At 40.9% G+C, this 20,970-nt stretch overlaps 2 protein-coding genes across 18 annotated transcripts in view; one reads left to right on the top strand and one right to left on the bottom strand.

The window, feature by feature from the left end:
- The window catches only part of LOC308589027 (uncharacterized protein), a 159,142-nt gene that overhangs the window by 134,480 nt on the left and 3,692 nt on the right, over positions 1 to 20,970 (top strand). For 6 of the 14 annotated variants that reach the window (XR_014009016.1, XR_014009017.1, XR_014009018.1 and 3 more), the window contains 5 exons: positions 3,401 to 3,569; positions 5,212 to 5,312; positions 6,871 to 6,936; positions 15,695 to 15,794; positions 17,769 to 17,880. Coding sequence is in view for 1 of the 14 variants with exons in the window: in XM_081197824.1 (XP_081053950.1) it covers positions 5,212 to 5,245 (34 nt within the window). In the remaining 13 variants the exon portion in view is untranslated. Of the gene's footprint in view, positions 1 to 3,400; positions 3,570 to 5,211; positions 5,313 to 5,686; positions 5,801 to 6,870; positions 6,937 to 15,694; positions 15,795 to 17,768; positions 17,881 to 17,926; positions 18,153 to 20,970 lie in introns of those variants that run through there. The other 8 variants (XR_014009020.1, XR_014009023.1, XR_014009027.1 and 5 more) reach the window with 6 other exon arrangements.
- The window catches only part of OTC (ornithine transcarbamylase), a gene marked incomplete at its 3' end in the record, with an annotated part of 28,265 nt that continues 12,533 nt past the window's right edge, over positions 5,239 to 20,970 (bottom strand). For 2 of the 4 annotated variants that reach the window (XM_081197812.1, XM_081197813.1), the window contains exons 4-10: positions 18,614 to 18,701; positions 17,325 to 17,478; positions 14,399 to 14,521; positions 12,444 to 12,497; positions 12,210 to 12,359; positions 6,845 to 6,982; positions 5,239 to 5,346 (exon numbers count right to left, since the gene is read on the bottom strand). In XM_081197812.1, the coding sequence (XP_081053938.1) occupies positions 5,287 to 5,346; positions 6,845 to 6,982; positions 12,210 to 12,359; positions 12,444 to 12,497; positions 14,399 to 14,521; positions 17,325 to 17,478; positions 18,614 to 18,701 (767 nt within the window). Of the gene's footprint in view, positions 5,347 to 6,763; positions 6,983 to 12,209; positions 12,360 to 12,443; positions 12,498 to 14,398; positions 14,522 to 17,324; positions 17,479 to 18,613; positions 18,702 to 20,970 lie in introns of those variants that run through there. The other 2 variants (XM_081197810.1, XM_081197811.1) reach the window with 1 other exon arrangement.

Raw genomic sequence — 20,970 nt, 5'->3', positions numbered from 1 at the left:
TGTCTGCACAATACATTGAAGGACTTTTAGACTTGGACAATTTGAGTGAGTAAAAACCAGGCGACAAGCAAGCTACAATCAAATCATTTTGGTATAGATTAAATAATGTAGAAACAAGTATACAGCCCTGGTGAACATGGGTCTGGTTCAATTACTCTCCAACCCACATCTCACCAGACTCATAGTTTTCTCATACAGGTATATAATAAGATAAAGAAACCTTTTATCAATAGAATAAATGTATAATATAGCCTATAATCTATCCCTTGGGACTGAATCAAAGGCAGATTTCAAATCTATACTTGCAGCAGCATATAATCCATTACCAAAAAAGCACATTTATTTCTCAGCTATATTGATATAATTCTGTCACTGAGGAAGGAAAGCATAATAAAACTGACTGTTTGACTTTATAATTTCTGACTGATCTTAAGTCCCATGGAACTGCAGACTATCCACCACCATACAATGAGGAGGGATAAAATAAGCATCCCTTTTCCCTTCCCTGAAGTAAAATTCGGAGGGTTCAGAAGTCTACCAAAGGGAATTATATCATCTACATTAGAGACAAAAAGCAATATGCAAATTAAATTTATCCATTATAATATTTATTATGTAACAACATTGCATATCCTCAAGAAGATCTACAATCCCAAAATAGTGTGTCCCCCACATGTACCTCCCCAGTTTCTTTGCTTTGAGAACATTCCCAAAGGCCTCCTGCATCAGACTCCTTTTGACAGCAGCCAGAAAGGTGCTTCCAAGAAATCTACAAATCCCCCCTACCATTTTTGTTCTCTAGCCAACAGCATTTGAAGGCCACACTGCCTGTCAACATGGAGATTCTATTCAGCCACCATACTTAATAGCCATGATAGACCTACTCCCCATGAACTTGTCTAAACAGCCTTAAACCTCCCTAAGCCATTGACCAGCCCCACATCTTCTAGCAATGAATCTACAGTGGTACCTCGGGTTAAGTATTTAATTCGTTCTGGAGGTCCGTACTTAACCTGAAACTGTTCTTAACCTGAAGCACCACTTTAGCTAATGGGGCCTCCTGCTGCTGCCGCGTCACTGGAGCACAATTTCTGTTCTCATCCTGAAGCAAAGTTCTTAACCTGAAGCACTATTTCTGGGTTAGCGGAGTTTGTAACCTGAAGCGTATGTAACCTGAAGCATATGTAACCTGAAGCATATGTAACCTGAGGTACCACTGTATTTGTGGATTATGATTTGTGGAATGTTTTTATCTCCTCTGAATCCACTGTCCATCAGTTTTGTTCTGTGTCTTCAAGTCTTAGTTGTTCAGTAAGTTTTGCAGCCTCTTTGCATAATCAGAGGCATCTGAGAGAGGAGTTTCTACGTCATAATCTATGGCTGCTTTATGCGACATGTTCATTGTAGTGCAGAATAGTATAGTATAGTACATATCATTTGTTACAACACTTTTAGGGGAGGATCCTAAAGCAATTCCAAAAGGGGATGGGACTTCCAGTCAAAGTGGGTGGGGAACCTGACATTTGGAATGTACTCTGGGTGAAATACCTTTAAAAACCAGTTTCTATGCAAAGTTGCAAAACTACAGAGAAAAGTCATATAACTCATCCTGAGAAGGTTAAGTACATGTTCACACAGCACTCATTGCACACTACATGACATGTCTATATGTACCCATCACAACTCTCATCCTCCATATGAAGTTGTGGGTGCTTGTGATCAGAGGTGAGGTTGTACATTATCAAGTTTCGTTTAGCAGTCTAGAGAGGTAATAAAGGAATTATAATCCTGAGCCAAAACTGCACCAGAAATTATTGATAGTCAGTTGCTCCTTTACTTTCAAAAGAGCAAATGAACTGTGTGCTATGCATTTTTCAGCATGTGGCAAAAAGCAAGTTAAACTTCACATACAGATTGCTGCAGGCTGTGAGAAAATTAAACCTGCCAAGGGAGTATGCCTCATAGGCCACATTTCAAAAGCAAAATACAATGCCACAATAAAGTCAGTGTTTCCACTGTAATGATATCTCTGCATCCTCTTGGAGTTTTTGTTACTGTGGTTTTGGCTGTAGGCATTTTGAGAATATGTGGGCTGTATGAAAGTATAAGGAGACAGAGACTATCCCTGAGCTATTCATACCAGATGAAGCATTTTATTTTAATATATATATATATATATCTGCCAAAACAGCCAATTCATATCCTTGTGACAGTGCAACAGTTTAAACTGCTTATAATTATAATACCAGTAGCAAGTTATACTTGGTGGACTTTAAAGCACCCAAAAGCCATTTATGTAGCACCTCTGTGGAAAAAGGAATGGAACTGCTGCAGTGATCAATTTAGGCTTTACTTCCTGTCACCTCCACTGCTGAAATCCTCTAACTGGCCAGATGCACCATACACATGCAGCAGCATTGGACTTTGTGGAGATCTGCCCCATGCACCTTCAACAGCAAGTTGCTTCTATCCTCATGAGCCTTTAGTGATGAATTTACTTCAGCCTCCCTGCCTTAGAAGCTTGATGGCTGAGTTGCATTCAGAATGCTGTCAACAGGATGCAGAGGAAAAACAAGGAGCAACGAAAAATACTCTTTAGTGCACAAACATTTGTTCCTAGAGTGATAAAGTACAAAAGAGAACAGGGTTCCTCTGGCCATGCGCCTGCTTAAATTCCCTGCTCTAAACAGCTATTAAAGGGGCTAGTGCCTTAACCTTGTCGGCTTCTATCCACTGACATTCTTAGGAAGAGATGCATTCCTACCCAACTCTCTTCTCTGCAGTCCATTTATTTGCCAGAAGTCCCAGCTGCCTCCCAGTGAGCTCCCATGTTTGGAAAGGTGACATACTGGGAGTTGCTGAATAGCTGTTGGGTTTGGCCATGGTAAGCAGTCTGGACTGAAGTGAGATGGGAACCAGGAGCCCAGAATGCTGAGTAGATAAGATCAGAGGATAAAATGAGAAAGCAAGACCAGAGAACAATCCAGGAGTCAGGTTCGAACAGCAGTCGGAATCAGAGGGTAAACCAAAGGCAGGTCCAGAGAACCTGCCAGGAGTTGAGATTGAAGAGTAATCAGTAGCAGAGGACAACAGCATAACCAGCATTGCAAAAAAGAGCAAAGAATCAGGACTAGAGCATGTACAGGACCCCAAAGGCATACCGAAATGCAGTAAGACTTTTCACTGTCTTCCAGTGAGACAGGAAGGAGCTAAGTGGTCCGTCTGGGTGGACGGAGGTACAATTATCTTTCCTGAGAGGTTGCCATTGTATAGCATTCCATAGAGGGCAAAATTCTTCACACCATCATTACTCCTTGGTGGGTGGCCACCAGGTATCTCTGCATGTTTGCAGACATGACTGTAGGGCCTTCTTTATTAAACAAATTGCTCTCTTTTTCAGTACTCCACACATGGGGATAAAAATATTGGCCTGCTGTGAGAATTACTGATAAAACGAATGTGAAGTGCTTTGAGCATTCAGGAAGAGAGGTTCGGCTATTACAATTAAAAATACTCAACAAAGGATCGTCACAGATACACTGAAAGAAACATAAGGAAAATAATGAGGGGTATTGTTAAAAGTTTCACATCCACCATACTTTTATTTTCGTTTCTCTGAGCACTAACCTCTGGGAATTATTTTTCTATCAAAATTACTATTTTTATCTTATTGCGTCTTCATTGCTCATCTATATTCATCTTTGGTTTATTCTATGTAATGAATTCATGACAAGCCTCGAAGGCACAATAATACTGTGCTCATCTCCCACAGCTTCCATTCAAGGCTCACCAATTGCTTTGCTAACTTCAAATTAGGCTCACTAAGGTGAGGACAAAAAAAATTATCTCTATTTTTTATTGATGGGGAAGCGGCTTTGACTTGAGTAAGTGACTCACTGACTTGGCAGTGAGCAGATACTATAAGTAGGTAAGTAAGTAAGTAAGTAAGTAAGTAAGTAAGGCCATTGGTTAAGTGGAGATGCTCCACTAGGACAGCAAGGATGAGTTTAACCTGCAAAGCTTAAGTTAACTGTGAAGCTTAGTTGCTACTGGTTTTATGGACTTGGAAATCCCCTTCTCCACTTGATGTTGATGACTGATTAACAGAACTTCTAGAACTGGCATCCCGACAGCAAGTGACATATGTCACAAATTTAATGGCAGGTGGGATACCTTTCTGGAGAGCTTTCTTTACAACAGTAGTCTCCAAACAGCAGCTGTGATTTAGTACTCTGGTTCCTTGCTCAATTGATGTAGAAAAAAAGGACCTTCCACTACCTTCTTCTTGCTTCCCTTTCATCTTCATCTGTCTTGTTCTTTATCTTTCTACTTATCCACTTGAAAAACAAACTCTCTTTTCAGCAATTCCAGAGCCATAAGGACTGTAGCAAGAAGGACATTATTTATTATTTGAAGCTTCCGTACTTCCTGAAAGCTTTGTATCACCCAGCAAGAAGATAGATTTGCTTTGAAACTTTTGGATTAACTTGGTTATTCCTTTTCTATTTCATTTTTATTATCATTTATTGTTTTATATCATAAAAAGTCTCAATAAATCTAGAGACATTAATAAAGTAATGAGGCAGAACCTTGCTAATAAGGAGGCAGTGCAGGATATCAGCAAAGAACATTCTTTCTGATTACATTTTAGGAAAGCAAAACTATAGAAAACTGTATAAAATAAATGTATGTCTATGAACACACTAAATATACTAACTGCATCCAAAATCACACAAAAACTAATATACCACCATCACTACTGTCAGTTATAATATATTTGCAGTTCATTCCTGAGAAGTAAATCCCCCTGAACTTAAGTGTGAGCTACTAAGTGGGCTTTGGTCTGCAGCCTTAATATCAGAATCTAAAAGGTATATTTCAATTGTGTCATTCAGAAACACACCCACCCACCCTCCGATCAGCAGGCAAATATGACAGCTTTCGAGAAAACTGCAGCAGTTTTCACAGTACACAGCTCCAGGACACATTTATGAGATCAATTCTACTATTGCCTGCCTTTCTGACTCATCCATTTGTTAAAATGTAACCATTTTAGGGGGCTAATCAATATGTAGGATGGGGAAGAAAAAAGCTGCTAGATAATGAAATGCAGCTGCCGTGTTTAAGAGCTAGAACAGATGCAGAATGAAAGTATGATTGAAACTTCCATTTCTGTTAATTAATTATCATTGCTTTGATCTTGTTTTTTAGAGAGAAAGAGAGACTTCATGGACCAGCATGGTGAATGCTGGTAAGGAATCTTTTCTCTTGGCAGAAATCCAAGGATCAAAATGTAGGCTTCAGCAGCTGTGGTGAGTAATCTGTCAGCAGGGACACCATGACAGCCTAGAAGAGAGAATTAATAAATATATGAAATAACCAGCCACACTGGGAAATGGTGCTGCATACATAATGTTAATTTACAACAGTGCAGGAAAATGCAAAGTTTTAATAAAAAAGGTCACATTGATCTTGCTGTTTATTAATTTATACTAGGGATGGTGAAGCTCAGGCCAGGACCCTGAATCTGCACCCATGGGCCTTTGGGACACCCACTAGGCCCAACAGCTGAGGGAGTTGAATATGTTTAGCCAGCAGAAGACTAAGGAGTTATATGATAGCTATCTTCAAATATCTGGGCTGTCACATGGATGATGGGGCAAACTTGTTTTCTGCTGCTCCACAGGGTAGGATTCAAACCGATGGATTCAAATTGCAAGAAAGGATATTCCTACTAAACATCAGGAAGAACTTTCTGGCAGTAAGAGCTGTTCAGCAGTGGAACAGACTCCCTCGTAAGGTGGTACACTCTCTTTGTTTGGAGTTTTTTAAACAGAGGTTGCATCTGTCAAGGATTCTTTAGCTGTGATTTCCGCGTTGTAGGGCAATGAGCTCCCTTACAACTCTACACTGTGATATCCCTCTCCAAACCACACCCCTCAGTGACTCTGCCATGCACCCTCCCTGAGTGTTTTGGACTGGCTGGAATGAAATGTGGCAATACCTCTCGCATGTCTTGATGAAGAATGAAAACATACATGCATCTGTACATGTGGGTCGGTGTGTCTAGAAACCTCTGACTTCTGTGTAGCTGGAATGTAGCCTATGTGCCAAACCTAAGAGTTGCGCCCATTACTCTTCCCACATTTGCCTCTGGCCTCACCCACCATTTGGCAAGCAGTCTCAGGATGGTTCCCCACTCCTGGTTTACACCATGGGTGTAGATCAAAATAAAATGGCTTTTGGTGGTGTTCCTCTAACAGGTACAAAGGCCATTGAGATCAACAGTGGGCCCCTCAACAGTCTCTAGACCTTGCCAGGTGCCTGACCCACCCGCTACTAGAATTGGCAAATTAAACACGAATGAGCATTACGCTTGCCTTTTAGGATGGCCCAGTCCTTTGAACTGCTGTGCACTTAACGCCATAGGATGGAGTGCAAGAACTGCAGTGCAGTGTCACTGTCTGCCATTATTATACCAGCATGTTGATGAGACTACTGTTGCAACAGCCACCGCTGCCCAATGCAGCCCAGTCAGTGAAAGACTAGCAAGCCAGTGAAAGACCTGAGCAAGTGGCTCAGATATGAGTGGTGTAACTGGGATGGTAACCGGCAGGACTAGGGAGATCTTATATACCATCCTGAAAAGCCTTTTAGTTAGTACTGCCGAGTCGGCTAAATCAGCACAGACCTAGAATTTCATATATATAGGGCAAGCGGACGTCAGGGCAGTTGTAAATGTCAGGTGGATAACAGATTGGGGTTATTTCCCCTGCAGCACACAGAATGCCTTCTTTATGCCATGAGATCTTTGACGCCTATCCGGATCAGAGTGCCCATATACCATAACTATCCATTTCCTGTTTTCAGCCTCTTGGAAAACCAGCGACTGTGGAGAATAAAACACTTCATCATCAACTTCTTCTGGCTTTCTGGGTAAGCAGTGTAAAAATGTCCAATCAGCAGCAGCCACTTTTGCAGTCTAAAGATGGATATGGATGGAGAGAGGGAGAGGGAGAGGGAGAGATATATATATATATATTTGAAACTGAACGCCAAAACATGCTAACAGATGATCACACACAAAGTTGAAAAGTTGAAATGATGCATGTATCCCTTAAAATTACTCTTTCTCAAAAGCCCTGATTTTGGCAGCATTGTGTGGGTCATGCTAGGGTCTAACAAGCTGAAAGAATTGCGTGAGTATTCTAATTCTGGTTTCTTTGTCCTCTCTCCATGGTTTATGGTAATTGCTCTCTTGCTCACTGCTGTGTCAGCCATGAGCCGCCTCTTTTTAAGCTGTGTGCTTTCCTCTTTGCAGTCTGATTAGGTGCCAAGGAGTATTTATCCCCTTTGCTTTCTCTGTGTACTCACGTTTCATTTTCTTTAAATGCCAAAAAATTACACAAAACATTTAAAATAATAGAAGCACTGAGTATACATAAACCTTCTTATGCAATTTCTGCACACTGACGTACATCATTAGTGGTGGGCTAGGAAAACAGCCAGATATATTTATGTAATTCTTTTTTCCTAGGCCCAATACATATATTACTGTGGCAACACACTATTAAAAAATAGCCAAACAAAACGTGGTTCAGCTTTCTACCATCTTATAAATGTATCAGATCACAGAGCATTACATCATTACTTCCCACGCGTGCCCCCCCCCCCATCCATCAGGCATTGGAAGGAATTGTGTGAGGAAAATATGAATCCCTGTGACCCATGTGTCTGGGGTAAATAATAAAAGAATCAGCTGGATGTACAGATTCAAAGTGTGGTGCTAAACTCACTCTCCAGCAGGAGAGAGCCCCCAGTAGTAGACTTTAAATTCACAACAGTCAAGCAGCCGCATAACATTAGGAATATAGGTTATTAGACCTTTTTATCCTGTTTAGTCTGCTTGCAAACAGTGCTTCTCTCTTTCTACCCATTTTTCAATGAACAGACCACACACTGCTGAGTAAAGTTAAAATACTTATAAAGTGTCCCAAAGTTCAGATTCATGCATTTATCCAAGCAGCAGCAAGGAAAATATAGGCAGAACACTCTTGGGTCGAAAATATAGAAAGATAGCTTCAAATACATGCTCTAAGCTTGGCGTTTGCTTAGGCACGTCTTTCTTGGTCAGTGTGGAGAGAGAGGGAGCAGAAAAAGACGACTTCACTTCCTCCCTTAATCAGAGAAGAGGAGGTGTGACCTAAATGAGTCTAGGGCTCAGCTCTATGATCACAACCCATTTATGCACTAACTAGCACTAATTTTTCACAGGAATTACATGACTAGGGCAGTCCCACATGGTCTAGCCATCCATTACTTAGCCAATATTAAGCCAATATACTGAAGCATATTTTGTGGCATATGCCATGCTTCTACAGTAAGTTATTAAATTTTCTGTGAGCATTTAGAGCTGATATTATTATATTTGCATACTACCCTAAATACTGGATCATCACTTTGCAGCCTGAACAAATGAAACATTTACTAGTAACTTGGTAATTGACAGAGCACGTCATTCTTCTCTTAATCCTTTATACAACAAGCATTTTCATATGCAATTTGTTGCATCTTCAAGTTCATTAAGAATTAAGGTACTTAGGAATACGTGCAGAACCAGGACTTCTGTACCACACTTACTACAGGTGCTGCAGCAGCAACAAAAGCAGGAGCAGCAACAGGAGAGTAGCAAAGCAAGCACTGCATTTGCTGTGTGCACTGCCACACTGCTAATTCATGCTAAGCCATAATTTATTTTTAGCTACGGTTTAACATTACATGCAGACCTGCTTAATGTATTGGGGACATGGACATCATAACATACATGCATTTGCTTGGGTAAAAGTCCATGGGTTTCACTACCTGGCATGCTCCCTGTACCCTACACATGTACCTGTGTACATGCAGAGCAATTAGGAAAATCACATGTGAAAGCATGCAAAGCTACCCTTAAAATTTTCAGTAATATAAACTTGACTTTACTGAGGTCCTTTACCAGCAACTGAAACCCACTTCATACATCTTGCCACAATTATAACTATTTTTTCCAATCTACTTTGAGTTGCATAATGCATTTTGTATTACTCTCTGCCATCCACATTGTGCATTTTCAGATAAATTGTGGCAGGCACTGAAAAGAAAATATGTTGCTTAAAAAGGCAACCTACGTCAAGAATATATTCTGTTTCCAACAGTCCAGTGCTGTTGCGTAAAACTCACGGATGACCTACGAAATGGAAAATCAGCCTTTGATTTAAACACAAAATGTGTGTGCCATAATAAAGTGGCTCTTTTCAGCAGAGCTGCCAGAGTGGTCCTGATTCTGGTGCCCTGAATGTGCATCTAGCATTCCATTCACCTCACTTCCTTTCTGCTGCCTATTCCTCTCTCTGCCACCTCTCAGTTGAGCAACTGGTTGATCAGCACTTCCCTTAAGAGCCAGCAGCTGGGACCTATAACTCATTCAATCAATGGCAGGCTTGTCAGTTGGAGTTGCTCAAAATATATCACAGTGTAATCAAGAGGTTCATCTTTGGCTTCAGGAAAAAAATTACAGTGGATCACTGGTACATTCTGCACTGCTGCTATGCATGCTGCTATAATGTTTTTGTAAGGGTAATAATTGCCTATTAAATCATGCCTTTAAAAAACCCACAATCTAAAGCATGCCTTAAAAGTCCAAATGTATTCCTTTCTATCAATAACTCATTATATATTAATCTAATACCTGAACAAAGCTTCATAGCACTATGAGCAATTTTGAACACTACCATTCTGGGAAATAGGGTTGAAATATGGCAGTTTAATGTACAGATATTAATAAAGAGAATGGCTTTTCATGTAACCATTTTAAATATTTTATTAGATTACATTTTCTATTTTTAAGTTGCTATATAAGAAATATTTCAGCCACATACCTTTTTGTATTTCATATTTTTTTATATATAAATGTGACCCTCCCATGTTGCCTGGTCTTTTTTTTTTAAAGAAACATTAGCATAACACGGCCAGAAAATTACTTAAGCATATTTAGTAAGAGGTAAAAGCTATAAGTAACAAAGGGATTTTAGAGAGAAACAGTATTACTGCAGATCACCAAAGATAACAAATCACAGCTCAATACGAAGAACCCCAAACCTGTACTAAAAACCCAACACATCATCAAAAGTAGAATGGGATGAGGTAAGAGAGAAGTAATATTGACTATTATTATTATTACTGTATTATTATTAAGTGGCTCCCACCTCTATTCAAAATGCTGGATTTTCTTCACCATATTCCTTTTGCCCCTTTCATAGTATAAGCCCATGCCTCCCTCTGGACGATTCCATCCATTATTCATCCATTTATTTATTGCTCTCTGATAAAAGAGATGGAGAAATTCCCCTGATAGGGTCTTATTCCTGATAAGTGTGTATTTCCCTGAACAGCAGAATCAAACGGTTTTTAATATAGAGGATATCGGAAGAAGAGAAATTCAGTGGGCTCAAGAAGGAAACATCCTTCTGGAACAATGATGCTGCTTGCTGGGTAGTTAAAGCAATGAGACCACAGCCACATAAAAATAATTCCACATCCTAATTTATATGTATAAAATAAACCACACACCTAGGCCCCTGCCTAACAATGCCCCTGCTTCTCAGAAGCTGATCTGTGCACATTATAATCAATGTAGCACTGAACTAATGGTGTGTGCAATAGATAGCTCACAATAAATATGGAGTACCAATTGCTTATGGAGTACTGCTTAAGTATGTGAGTGAATTGATCCTGAAGAAATATATCCGTTCTGTTCCCTGACTGTTGCTCATCCACTGTTATCTCCAGTGAGCAATTTATGTGCATTCATCCAGTGGCGTAGCGTGGGGGATGCAGGGGGGGCCAGCCGCACCGGGCGCAACATCTGGGGGTTTGGGTTAGGGGGCACAAATCCACGGGTTAGGGGGCGCAAATCCACGGGTTAGGGGGCGCAAATTACTTGCCTTGACCCGGGTGCTGACAACCCACGCTACGCCACTGCATTCATCCATGCAGGCACTATAGCAGGGGTCAGCAACCTTTTTCAGCCATGGGCCAGTCCACCATCCCTCAGACCATGTGGTGGGCTGGACTATATGGGGGGGGGGAATGAATGAATTCCTATGTCGAATAAATAACCCAGAGATGCATTTTCTGGGTAACCGGGTTCGTGTCTCCGCTCCTCCACATGCAGCTGCTGGGTGACCTTGGGCCAGTCACACTTCTTTGAAGTCTCTCAGCCCCACTCACCTCACAGAGTGTTTGTTGTGGGGGAGGAAGGGAAAGGAGATTGTTAGCCGCTTTGAGACTCCTGAAGGGGAGTGAAAGGCGGGATATCAAATCCAAACTCTTCTATCAAATCCAAACTCTTCTTCTTCTTCTTCATATTAAATAAAAGCACACATTCTACTCATGTAAAAACACGCTGATTCCCGGACTATCCAAGGGCCGGATTGAGAAGGAGATTGGGCCGCATCCGGCCCATGGGCCTTAGGTTGCCTACCCCTGCACTATAGCATCCAGATACAGAGATGTGACTTCTACCTTTCCCAGGGCCTAACCACACATTAGTATTACTTGAACCAGAAGGTGTGCGATTTGGGGAGGGGAGACTTCACCCTTGTATTTCATGCTGCAACCCTGAAAAAGTTGAACCCCCTTGCAGTAAGTACCAACAGTAGAATAAAAACTATTGGCTAATGGGAAGGTGCTTTTTTGCTTTTTGTAGACTGTTGCTATTTGCCACAAAGGGTTGTGTGATATTTTTTTCATGGTCATAGTAGAGAGCAGAAGAGTCAAGGCCCCCTTCCCCACATGTTGTGGTCTTAACTAGGATCAGGGCCTCCTGTTTTTGGTTCTAATATTTATATATAAATACACACACACAAACACACTGGTTATGTTTACTTCATCTCTCAGGTCACTATTTCAGGAAGGTCGGGAAGTTCCTTATGCAGTGTTCAGCCTGATATTTTTGTGGCACTCTATTAAGGTTAGCAGTTGCTTCAGAGTAGCTGTAGTCATTGTTATAATAATCTAAAATATGTACTCTGTAGATATTTCAACAAACATGTACCACAAATCTCCAGTGTTAGGTAATGCAAGCATATATGAGGCCTAAAATGTTTTTAAAGTTTTCTTCTGGAATCTACAAAACCTTAGAAATCTGGTGGGAAATCTTTGCATTTTACCTTCATTGTGATCTGATAACCCTGGAAAGCCCTCAGTCTCTCTTCTTTTTCTGCCTCTTGCCCCATGCTTATCCATGTGTCTGTGATCAAAACGTTGGCTCCTTTGGCAGCTTCAGTGGGGACACTGCTGAGAAACAACTTGGTGTGGTGCTAACATGAATAAATCAGAGGAAATGCACTAAGTTCACATGGAGCACAGTAGAAAAAAAACATTTTACTGTCACATCCTCGTACCTTTACGGACTCCTGTTCTGCTATTTTGATGACCATGGGATCTGGCTCAAAACCCTGTCAAAATAGATTACAGTGTTACAATGTATTCCATTCTTGCTACAAATAGAGAACATTAAACACATTCCCAGTTTTTATAGAAATAGACAGTAACCTGGGTACTCTTAACTACCGTATATCATTCACAATACCTGAACTGGCAGCGTGCCTAGAGTTGGTTGGAGAGTTCCTGGATTAGATTTCCAAGCTATGGAAAACTGGCCCCTGGACTTTAAAAAGCATCTAGATGGTAATTGCATAAATAGAACCACATTGGAGCCAAAATGAGATATGATACTAGCAAATGTGTGTGTGGGTATTGGGTCGATGCCAATTCCCTATAAAGCAGCAACACCACATATGGTAGGGTGGAGCTGCCCTCCTAACACCAGCATCACTGCTGTTTACCTGGATGGAATGGGGGCGAGATGGATGGGAGGGTGCACTGTCAGGAGAACTGAATTACAGCAGAGGTCCCACCAGTGTCACTACCTGCTCCCAACCTTGCTGTCACTCCACCACACACACATAAAGCATAAGGAGAAGGAAAAGTTTCTTACCGTCCTTTTTTATTTCAATATTACAGAGAGAGGCTATAGAACACAGCCTCTTGGATAATGGTGTTGTCCCCAGTCTCTCCACCCCCTGTCTCTCCCACTTCCTCGTTTGTCACTTCTATGGATGCTGCTACATGCCCTCCGTCTTTGAGCTCTTTGCTCTCCTACTTTTAAGGCTCACTGGGTTCTTGGAGATGGGGGCTCTGGAATGCTTTCTAAAGACAACGTGTCAATCAGCTGCTGCTTTCGTCCTACCTCCTCCTCTCCCATTATTTCCCAACTTTTGTCCTCATCTACCTCTGAGCTGTGACCTCCCTCAAACCACTGTTGTAAATCCATACTATCTTCCGCTTCCTCCTCCCTGGAAGGGTCAGGATGGGGAGGCAGTCTCCACCATTCCTCCTCTGCCCGGTCCCTGACAGCATCCGTCATTTGTTGATGGACTATAACTCCTACCATCTCTGACCATTGGCCATGCTGCTGGAGTTGATGGATTCCAACATCTGGAGAGTACTAATGTGGGGAAGCTCATGGTAAATGTCAGCCAGCACAGAGGCTCTTCAAGAAGAGCGAGAATGTGTCAGATCTCCTAACCACCCAAATTACTTAATCTACTGTGCCCAGCTAGCAGTCCGAATTACTCAATTTTGTCCTGATCTTAGTAAAGCAACCTATTACACTAGCACATATTTTTTTAAAAAGTTCAGGGACTGTTTGTGAGATTAAACTCTGTCTCTTCTGGGGCTGGATCTTCTGAATCTAGTTTATGGGGACTAGCTGATTGTTCTTCTAGTGAAATGGCGACTTCAACTTCTGTCTTCAGTCTAATCTTTAACCCTCTCATTCCTGAACTCTGAATCTTGAGGCCATTTCCTTGTAGCTAAGCATTTTCCTTCAGAGTGATAATGGGCTAGTTTTGTTAATAGTTTTATACCATTAAACTCCGGATAAAGTGCACTCATTATCAATGGACTTGTATTTAGATTTTTTAAAATCAGCTTCCAAAGCAAAGTCAATTTGCCTTTGCACTCTTGTATATAGATTTTGTGAGGCTAAACCCTCTAATAAAATCACAAATGCTTTTCTTTTTCAAAGCTGACAACCAACTTTACTGGCCCTGTTCAGAGCCACACGCTACCCTGAAACCATGCTGCTTTAAACAAAATGTGAAAACTATGGAAAAACAGTATTTCAGCTTTAGAGCAGCGATCGCTAAACTTGGAGGGTCACAAATGTGGTTGGACTCCAATTCCCATCAGCCCCAACCAGCATGGGCAATGGTCAGGAATGATGGGAGGTGCAGTCCATGTTCTTTGCCTTAGAACATTTGACTTCCTCTCTCCCCAACTAAGATTTTCTTACCTTTGGAGTAGCAACATGCAGATTCATCCCAAATCTAGCAGCACTAAGCATAATGGAGTTTAGGACATTATTTCCATCACCTATCCAACTTAGGGTCAATCCATTCAAAGATCCATAGTGTTCCTACCAAAAACAAAACAAAACAAAGCCACAGTTATTTACAGTGCTTGTCAGTTTTGAAGTGCAACTTTTATCATACCATGTAGTCTGGGATCTGGCAACAAGGATGTTGCCTTTGAACAAATTGCCATTGCCCATATTCTTTCTTTGTCATAAACATTACAGGATATTAACATTATTCTGTCAATCAATACACTATTATTATCCCAGCCAAGGTTAAGCAAATTGCTTAAGTGCCTATACACTAATGGACAATATCCTGCCTTATTTTCTATGAGCTGGAGCCATTCATTATACTTGTTCCATACAAGAGCATATGCTTCTCTAGCACATAAGTATGAATGACAGGGAAATATATCTGTGTATTTCACATGCCTGTGATCACAGAACTCTAGCACTGCATTTATATTAGATGGAGAATTTGCCACAATGTGGGTAACTTTCATTCATTCATTATTTTAGAATGCATGCATCCTGCTTTCTTCTTATAAACATGTAGATAACGTGAAAATAATACTTTGAAAGTGATACCTCAAAAAAACCAATGAAGCCTGAGCAGACTTCCAACAATTAAGGGTTGGTCTTCCATGCTGCTAATAATTCCTTGTCCCTGCTTATGAAGCAGGAAGCAGGAAAGACTATGCAAAATAAATAAATTCATGAATATTTGTTTTAATTTGCATAATATGACTTTTCTTGGCACAGATTTGAATGTCATTGTTACTTATGATGATGAAACATGGGGTAGAATAGCCCTAACCAAAGCCAATAATAACTTGTTATCCAAACAATCAGATATTTATTCTTTATTAATATCTCTAATCTCTGTGGAGATAGCCGGCATAGTTCATCAGATGACAAGAGTCAAGTATTAGAACCATCTGTCATGCTCGATGTCCTGAACCACAAAAGCCAAGACACACAGAGAGAAATATGGATAATAACACTGTTCTCTCTAAACAGGTAGCCTAGAAGGGAACTGGCAGGATGCTAACAGCTAGTACAGCTAGCAGGCAGCGAACTATTACATAAGAACCATGAGTCACTTGCAATTACTGAAAAGCTGTCAATTCTTGGTGATGAAATGCCTTCCAAAGGTTATCAGACAAAACGAACAGCTGGAAATGATTTATTCACCCTGCATTCTAATGCAGCCAACATTTCTCTTTTTGTTAGGACCTGATCTGGGGTGTTGCAACTTTCTACAGCAGCTCACAAAGCCTGAATGGATGCCACCTTCATGGAGTATCCAGAGGCCCTGCTCTTCTATAACTGGGTAATTCTTCCCACCTTGAATGATCCTTTTAATAGAAACAAGCCATCACCAAATGTGTATTTATGGAAAGAGCCATTTTTGCACCCAGCACGGTTCCCACAGCATTTTAAGCCTCCTGCATGAATACTTTTCAGATTCCTCCATGTGCAATCAAAGAACACCCACTCAGAGCTTAACTTGTGTGATTCATCTAGCCAAAAGAAGAGATGCCACACTTTGTACAGCTAATCTTTTTGCCGTAAGTATGCTGGTGTTTCCCACAGCAAAGACAGGTTGTATCCTTAAACACCTGTGTCCTGGATACCCAGGTACATGTACATGAATGAATCTTTGCAACAAGAGTAGCCAACATACTACATCAAACTCCCATCAACCTCAGCCAGCATGGCCCTGCTCAGGGTTGATGGAACTGCAGTCCAATAACATGAGGAGGACACCATGTTGCCCACACCAGGCTTAATGGAAGGCTGCTTATGTGTCATTTACACTTTACACAATTGTACACAAAACACCAAAGTGAGGGAGGTACCAATATCAAACACAAATTGCCACCTAAGATGCAGAGTTGTTCACAGTCCAAAAGGTTGAATTGGTGAGGTTAAAATGTCACTATTTATGCGAACATCAGTGTGAAGGAAAGATGCCCTGGAAATCTGAGCACATTTAGTTAGGTGCTTTACAGAATTACTGCAATTTAGAAGTTCAGGCCCAAGTAAACCACGACTGGGGAAACCTGTGGCCTTCCAGATGTTGTCAGACTCCAACTCCCATCAGCCCCAGCCAGCATGGCCATTTCTCTGGGGTCATGGGAGTCGTGGTCCAATAACCTCTAGGGGGTCAGAGCTTTCCCCCACCCCTGATGTATCACTTCAGAGAGAATTTTCAAAGACCACTGTCATAAAAGATTTAATAACTAGCTCCCTCAAACTGGATCTGAACCATGTCATGGACGACTGTGTTGCTCCCCTGGAGTTGCACCAGGAACACTGATGCAGGAATTTCATGAAGTGCAGAAACTGTGGGCCAAATGACAGATGGCTTGAAGATGTAATGCAAGTTGCTACTTGAACTGGTTTTACCACCCAAACCCTTGGCATTTCCTTAATCCTTGTCTTGACACACAGACAATATTAGAGGTAGAGGGGCATCGGATAGGGACCAGGATGCCTGATTTCTAAACAGCTGGATGAGTGGACAGACACTAACAAGGTCCTAAGGAAAATAATTTAATATAATTTATGCAGTGCATTTAAAAGCAGGATAAATATTCCTCACCACAGTCATGTAAGGTGGCTCAGTATTAATAACCCCATACTACAGTTGGGGGTGATTGAGCCTGGAAACAGCAGCCTGCCCAAGTCCATCCAATGAAGAAATAATTGAACAGCTCACAACTCACACTCACAGTGCCAGACCTTTATATTTTTGCAGCCTTCCACATCTCAACTATTTAGGATTTAGGTCTGAACTTTTAGAGAAGCTGAGTTGGCTAAAAGCTTTGCAGTTAAGCAGGGAACAGGAGAGTATTACCTGGAGTGTGAGGTAATCAGCTAAAATCTGGAGGGGATGGTCAGAATCAGACAGTCCGTTTATCACTGGGATTGTGGCCTGTTGTGCCAGCACCTCCAGATCAATGTGTTTATACACTCGTGCCAGGATTGCGTCTGTCATGGTTGACAACACCCTTCAGAAAGCAAAATAAATGTAAAGCCCACTCAATTTTTCATAGAAAATTAGTACTTTAATAATGGTTAATCTGCCTGAATAATTTTAAGTGCTTGCACAACATGGTTAAATACAGATGGTTTAAAATGTAGACTGCTAACCACTGAAAATATTTTTTTTTAAAATAAGGCAGTGAAAAGAGAGAGAGAGAGAGAGAGAGAGAGAGAGAGAGAGAGAGAGAGACTTAGAAGACAGAAATATCAATGAACTGTTTAATGTAAATAAAGTTTGTGATTTTCTTGTTTCCAGCCAAGCAATACTTGGGCATGGGCAGTTTATGCTATAAACTACAGAACTAGTTTTTCTCCTGATTTCATTCTGAGGAATCTTCTGAGAAGATTCTGTGTACAAACAAAACACGGTGAGTACTTTCACCATAGACTCACAACCCAAACTGTGTTTACCAGGATTGTCTGTTCTGAGGGTGAGGGGCCCCAGTAAGCCTGCATGCCACAGTACAAATGACAAGAAAATGGTGAATTCCAGCTAGCCCGGCAAGGCCAAGACCCCATCCTGCAACTTCAACAACTTCTTATACCTCTTTCTAGGAAGGCCTGTTTTTGAATTGCAAGGATTCTGTTTCCATCTGAAAAGGCCTTTATAAGAATACAACATCAATAATTTGGTGCCTGAGTTTGCCTGTTTTCTCCTCCCTCTTCCCTTTGTGTCTTTATCTTTTTAGACCTAAACCTGAGGGCAAAAGGTTGTGTTGCTTTTATTGATCTAAAAGCCACTCTGGGAACCTCTCTGGCTGAAGAGCAGGGTGTAAATACATAGGATGCATAGTAAAATCTTCATGCATCCTAAGTTTTGAAAGTTGCTGAATTCAAGCAATTTTAGTGCTTTTGTAAGGCTGCAATCCCGGACATTACCGGGATTTCAAAGGCAAAATTGATGTCCAGGGGGAACTTCCGAAAGGTGACACTTTGTCCTGGATCAAGCCCATCATTTTTTTTGGCTAAACAACTCCCCCCCCCCCAAAAAAAGCTCAACAATTTTGGACATTCCTAAAAACAGTATGAAATATGGCAACCCTAGTTTTCATCATCTAAATATAGAAAGGAAATAACAGTCACACAAGGTGTCGTACAAACCGTGCTGTGTCAGTGATACTTTCATTAATGCCCAGGTGAATATCTTGTGTTGTGAGGAAACAGGGATGTCCACCAAGGACAGCAAATCCTAAAATAAATACAATGATTAAGACTTTTACCTTTGTCATTTCAAAGTATTATGGCAAGTCATACTACATGTCTTCTCCCTTAGAACTGCAGACATGGGGATAATTTGACTATGTCTTTTCCCACAGTCATAAAGCTGCAAGAGCCCTCCCCTATCCCAATGGCAAATCTATGTGTGAACCAAATACAGGAGAAAATGGCATTCAGAATTTCATTAGTACCAAAGAATATTTCAAGTTTTTATTTTTAAAAGAGAAGTTTATATAATTTTTATGAGTCTTTTAAAATGTTATCATGTTGTCAAAGACCTGAATGCCATGTTCTTATGGATGCATTTGAATAATCTTAGCTCTGAACTATCAGCTTTTAGCAGGGCCTGCTCCACTAGCCTGGCTAAAAGACTAGCTACCATTTGCCTCCTCCACTGTTTCCAATCAAGGTGGTCGTAACAAAAGCAATTATATAACTTTAAGAATTAGTACCCAAGTTTGTTTTCCTTCCTCTGCTCCCTCTGTTTTTCCTTTTGTGTCAGGTCTTATAGAGACTGTAAACTTGTGGTCAAGGACTGCCTCTTTCTATAACCTCTGTACATGCCAGAACAATGTACAAGTTACATGTGTTGAAGATCTCACAGAGAGATATGCACAATCTTTTCTCTATTGATGCTGTTTGTAATAACCAAACCTGTTGTTATTTTTTACTGATCATCTTCTACACAAGCATCCCAAGGCAATGTACAATCAAAACATCAAAAACAGTTAAAAACACAAAAAAGCAGATATATTTTGAAAACTAAAAAAAACAAAATTATATTTAGAAAATCTTACAACACCACCACACATCTGTCAACATATCTTCTGGGAACATGCTCATAATATTTTCTGGGATGAAGCATTATTTTTAGTCATAAGAAAGGTACAAAAGTGTAATCTTGCCAGCTTTTAAACCTGTCTTGGGGTCGTATACTAGGAAAATTTGAATCCTTACCAGCAGATGGCACCACAACCATTGTCCTAAGCCAGTGGTGTCCAAACTTTTTTCAAAGAGGTCCAGATTTGATGAAGTGAACACTGCTCACCACAGAAATTGTTGGGTTTAACTTATATTTTCACTTAGGTGTTGAGGAGACAGAAGTTCAGCCTTCATGGCATTTAACCATGGCTCAGCATCCTCTGAGGTTAAACTTTGGACCTCTTGGAAGCGTGAAGGTTCCCTAACCTTCTCTGAGTTACTAACAACAGCTATATTTGCTTTGACTATTTTAGCAAACTCTTCAGCATACCTTTTGGGTGGTTTACCCTTTGTGGCTCTTTCAGATCTGCGTACTATACACAGGTCTTCCATGCTAGGCTTCTCCTCTTTAGGAGAATGGTGGCCTCTGGGCAGGCCAGGTCTTCCTGTTATATACCTCCTGGGATTTACAAGGCATCTGACCCTCACCTGAATCTCATAGCTCTCCTGACAAGTGCTTTGAACTGCCCACCAGATACCAGGCTCTCTACTATTCAAATTAGGCCCCAGTGTTTTTGTTACAATCCCCTTCTCAAAATTAAGTAATCAATTTTAAACTAGAATTTAAATTCTCAAAACTTTCTTATTTGTTAATTCGAGCAAGTAAACTCTCTCACTTCATTACAAACAGTATTTCTACCTACAACACACTTGAGCAAACCTGCTCCTTTTCCTTTCACAGATATTTTGTTGCCATTTGCAACTGTAGCTGCCTCTGATTAGTTATCATTTAACTCTTGGGGGAAATAATTAGCATCACACATCATGTTCATGGAAGTTGCCGAACCAATTAACCAACTAGAAGGATTACCGTTAATAGCACCAGTTTTCCTAGTTTGCTTTCTGTTGCCACCCTGGAACTTTTCTTTATTAGTGCCACTTTGTTTTCTACGAATCCTTGCAAATGAAGAAAAACAACTTTTCTGCTTTTATATGTTGATAATATAATTTTGGTTACTGAGGGCAAACAAGATTGTACAAAAACAAGATTGGGCGCATGCCCAATAGGCATCCTGACTGACAAACGTGACCTATGTGCTTGCTTGCTTAACAGCCATTGGGAACTTCAAGGTCCCTGCTCTCCCTTCTTATGGTCTTTGTACTGGACCTGGGGACTCCAATAGAGAGCATTCCATGTCAAGAAGGAGGGCAAGTGGGCACCCTATCAAATGACAGGGCAGGAGCTACACGGAGCAGGGCCTTTTCACTGGTGGTGCCCATTGTATGCCTCATTCTTCCCAGACCTGCTCTCTTTTGGC

This window comes from Podarcis bocagei, assembly GCF_964188305.1.
Source record: "Podarcis bocagei genome assembly, chromosome: 6".
NCBI lineage: Eukaryota > Metazoa > Chordata > Lepidosauria > Squamata > Lacertidae > Podarcis > Podarcis bocagei.
The sequence above is the reverse complement of the archived record's forward strand: the minus strand, read 5'-3'. Positions and strand labels throughout refer to the sequence as shown.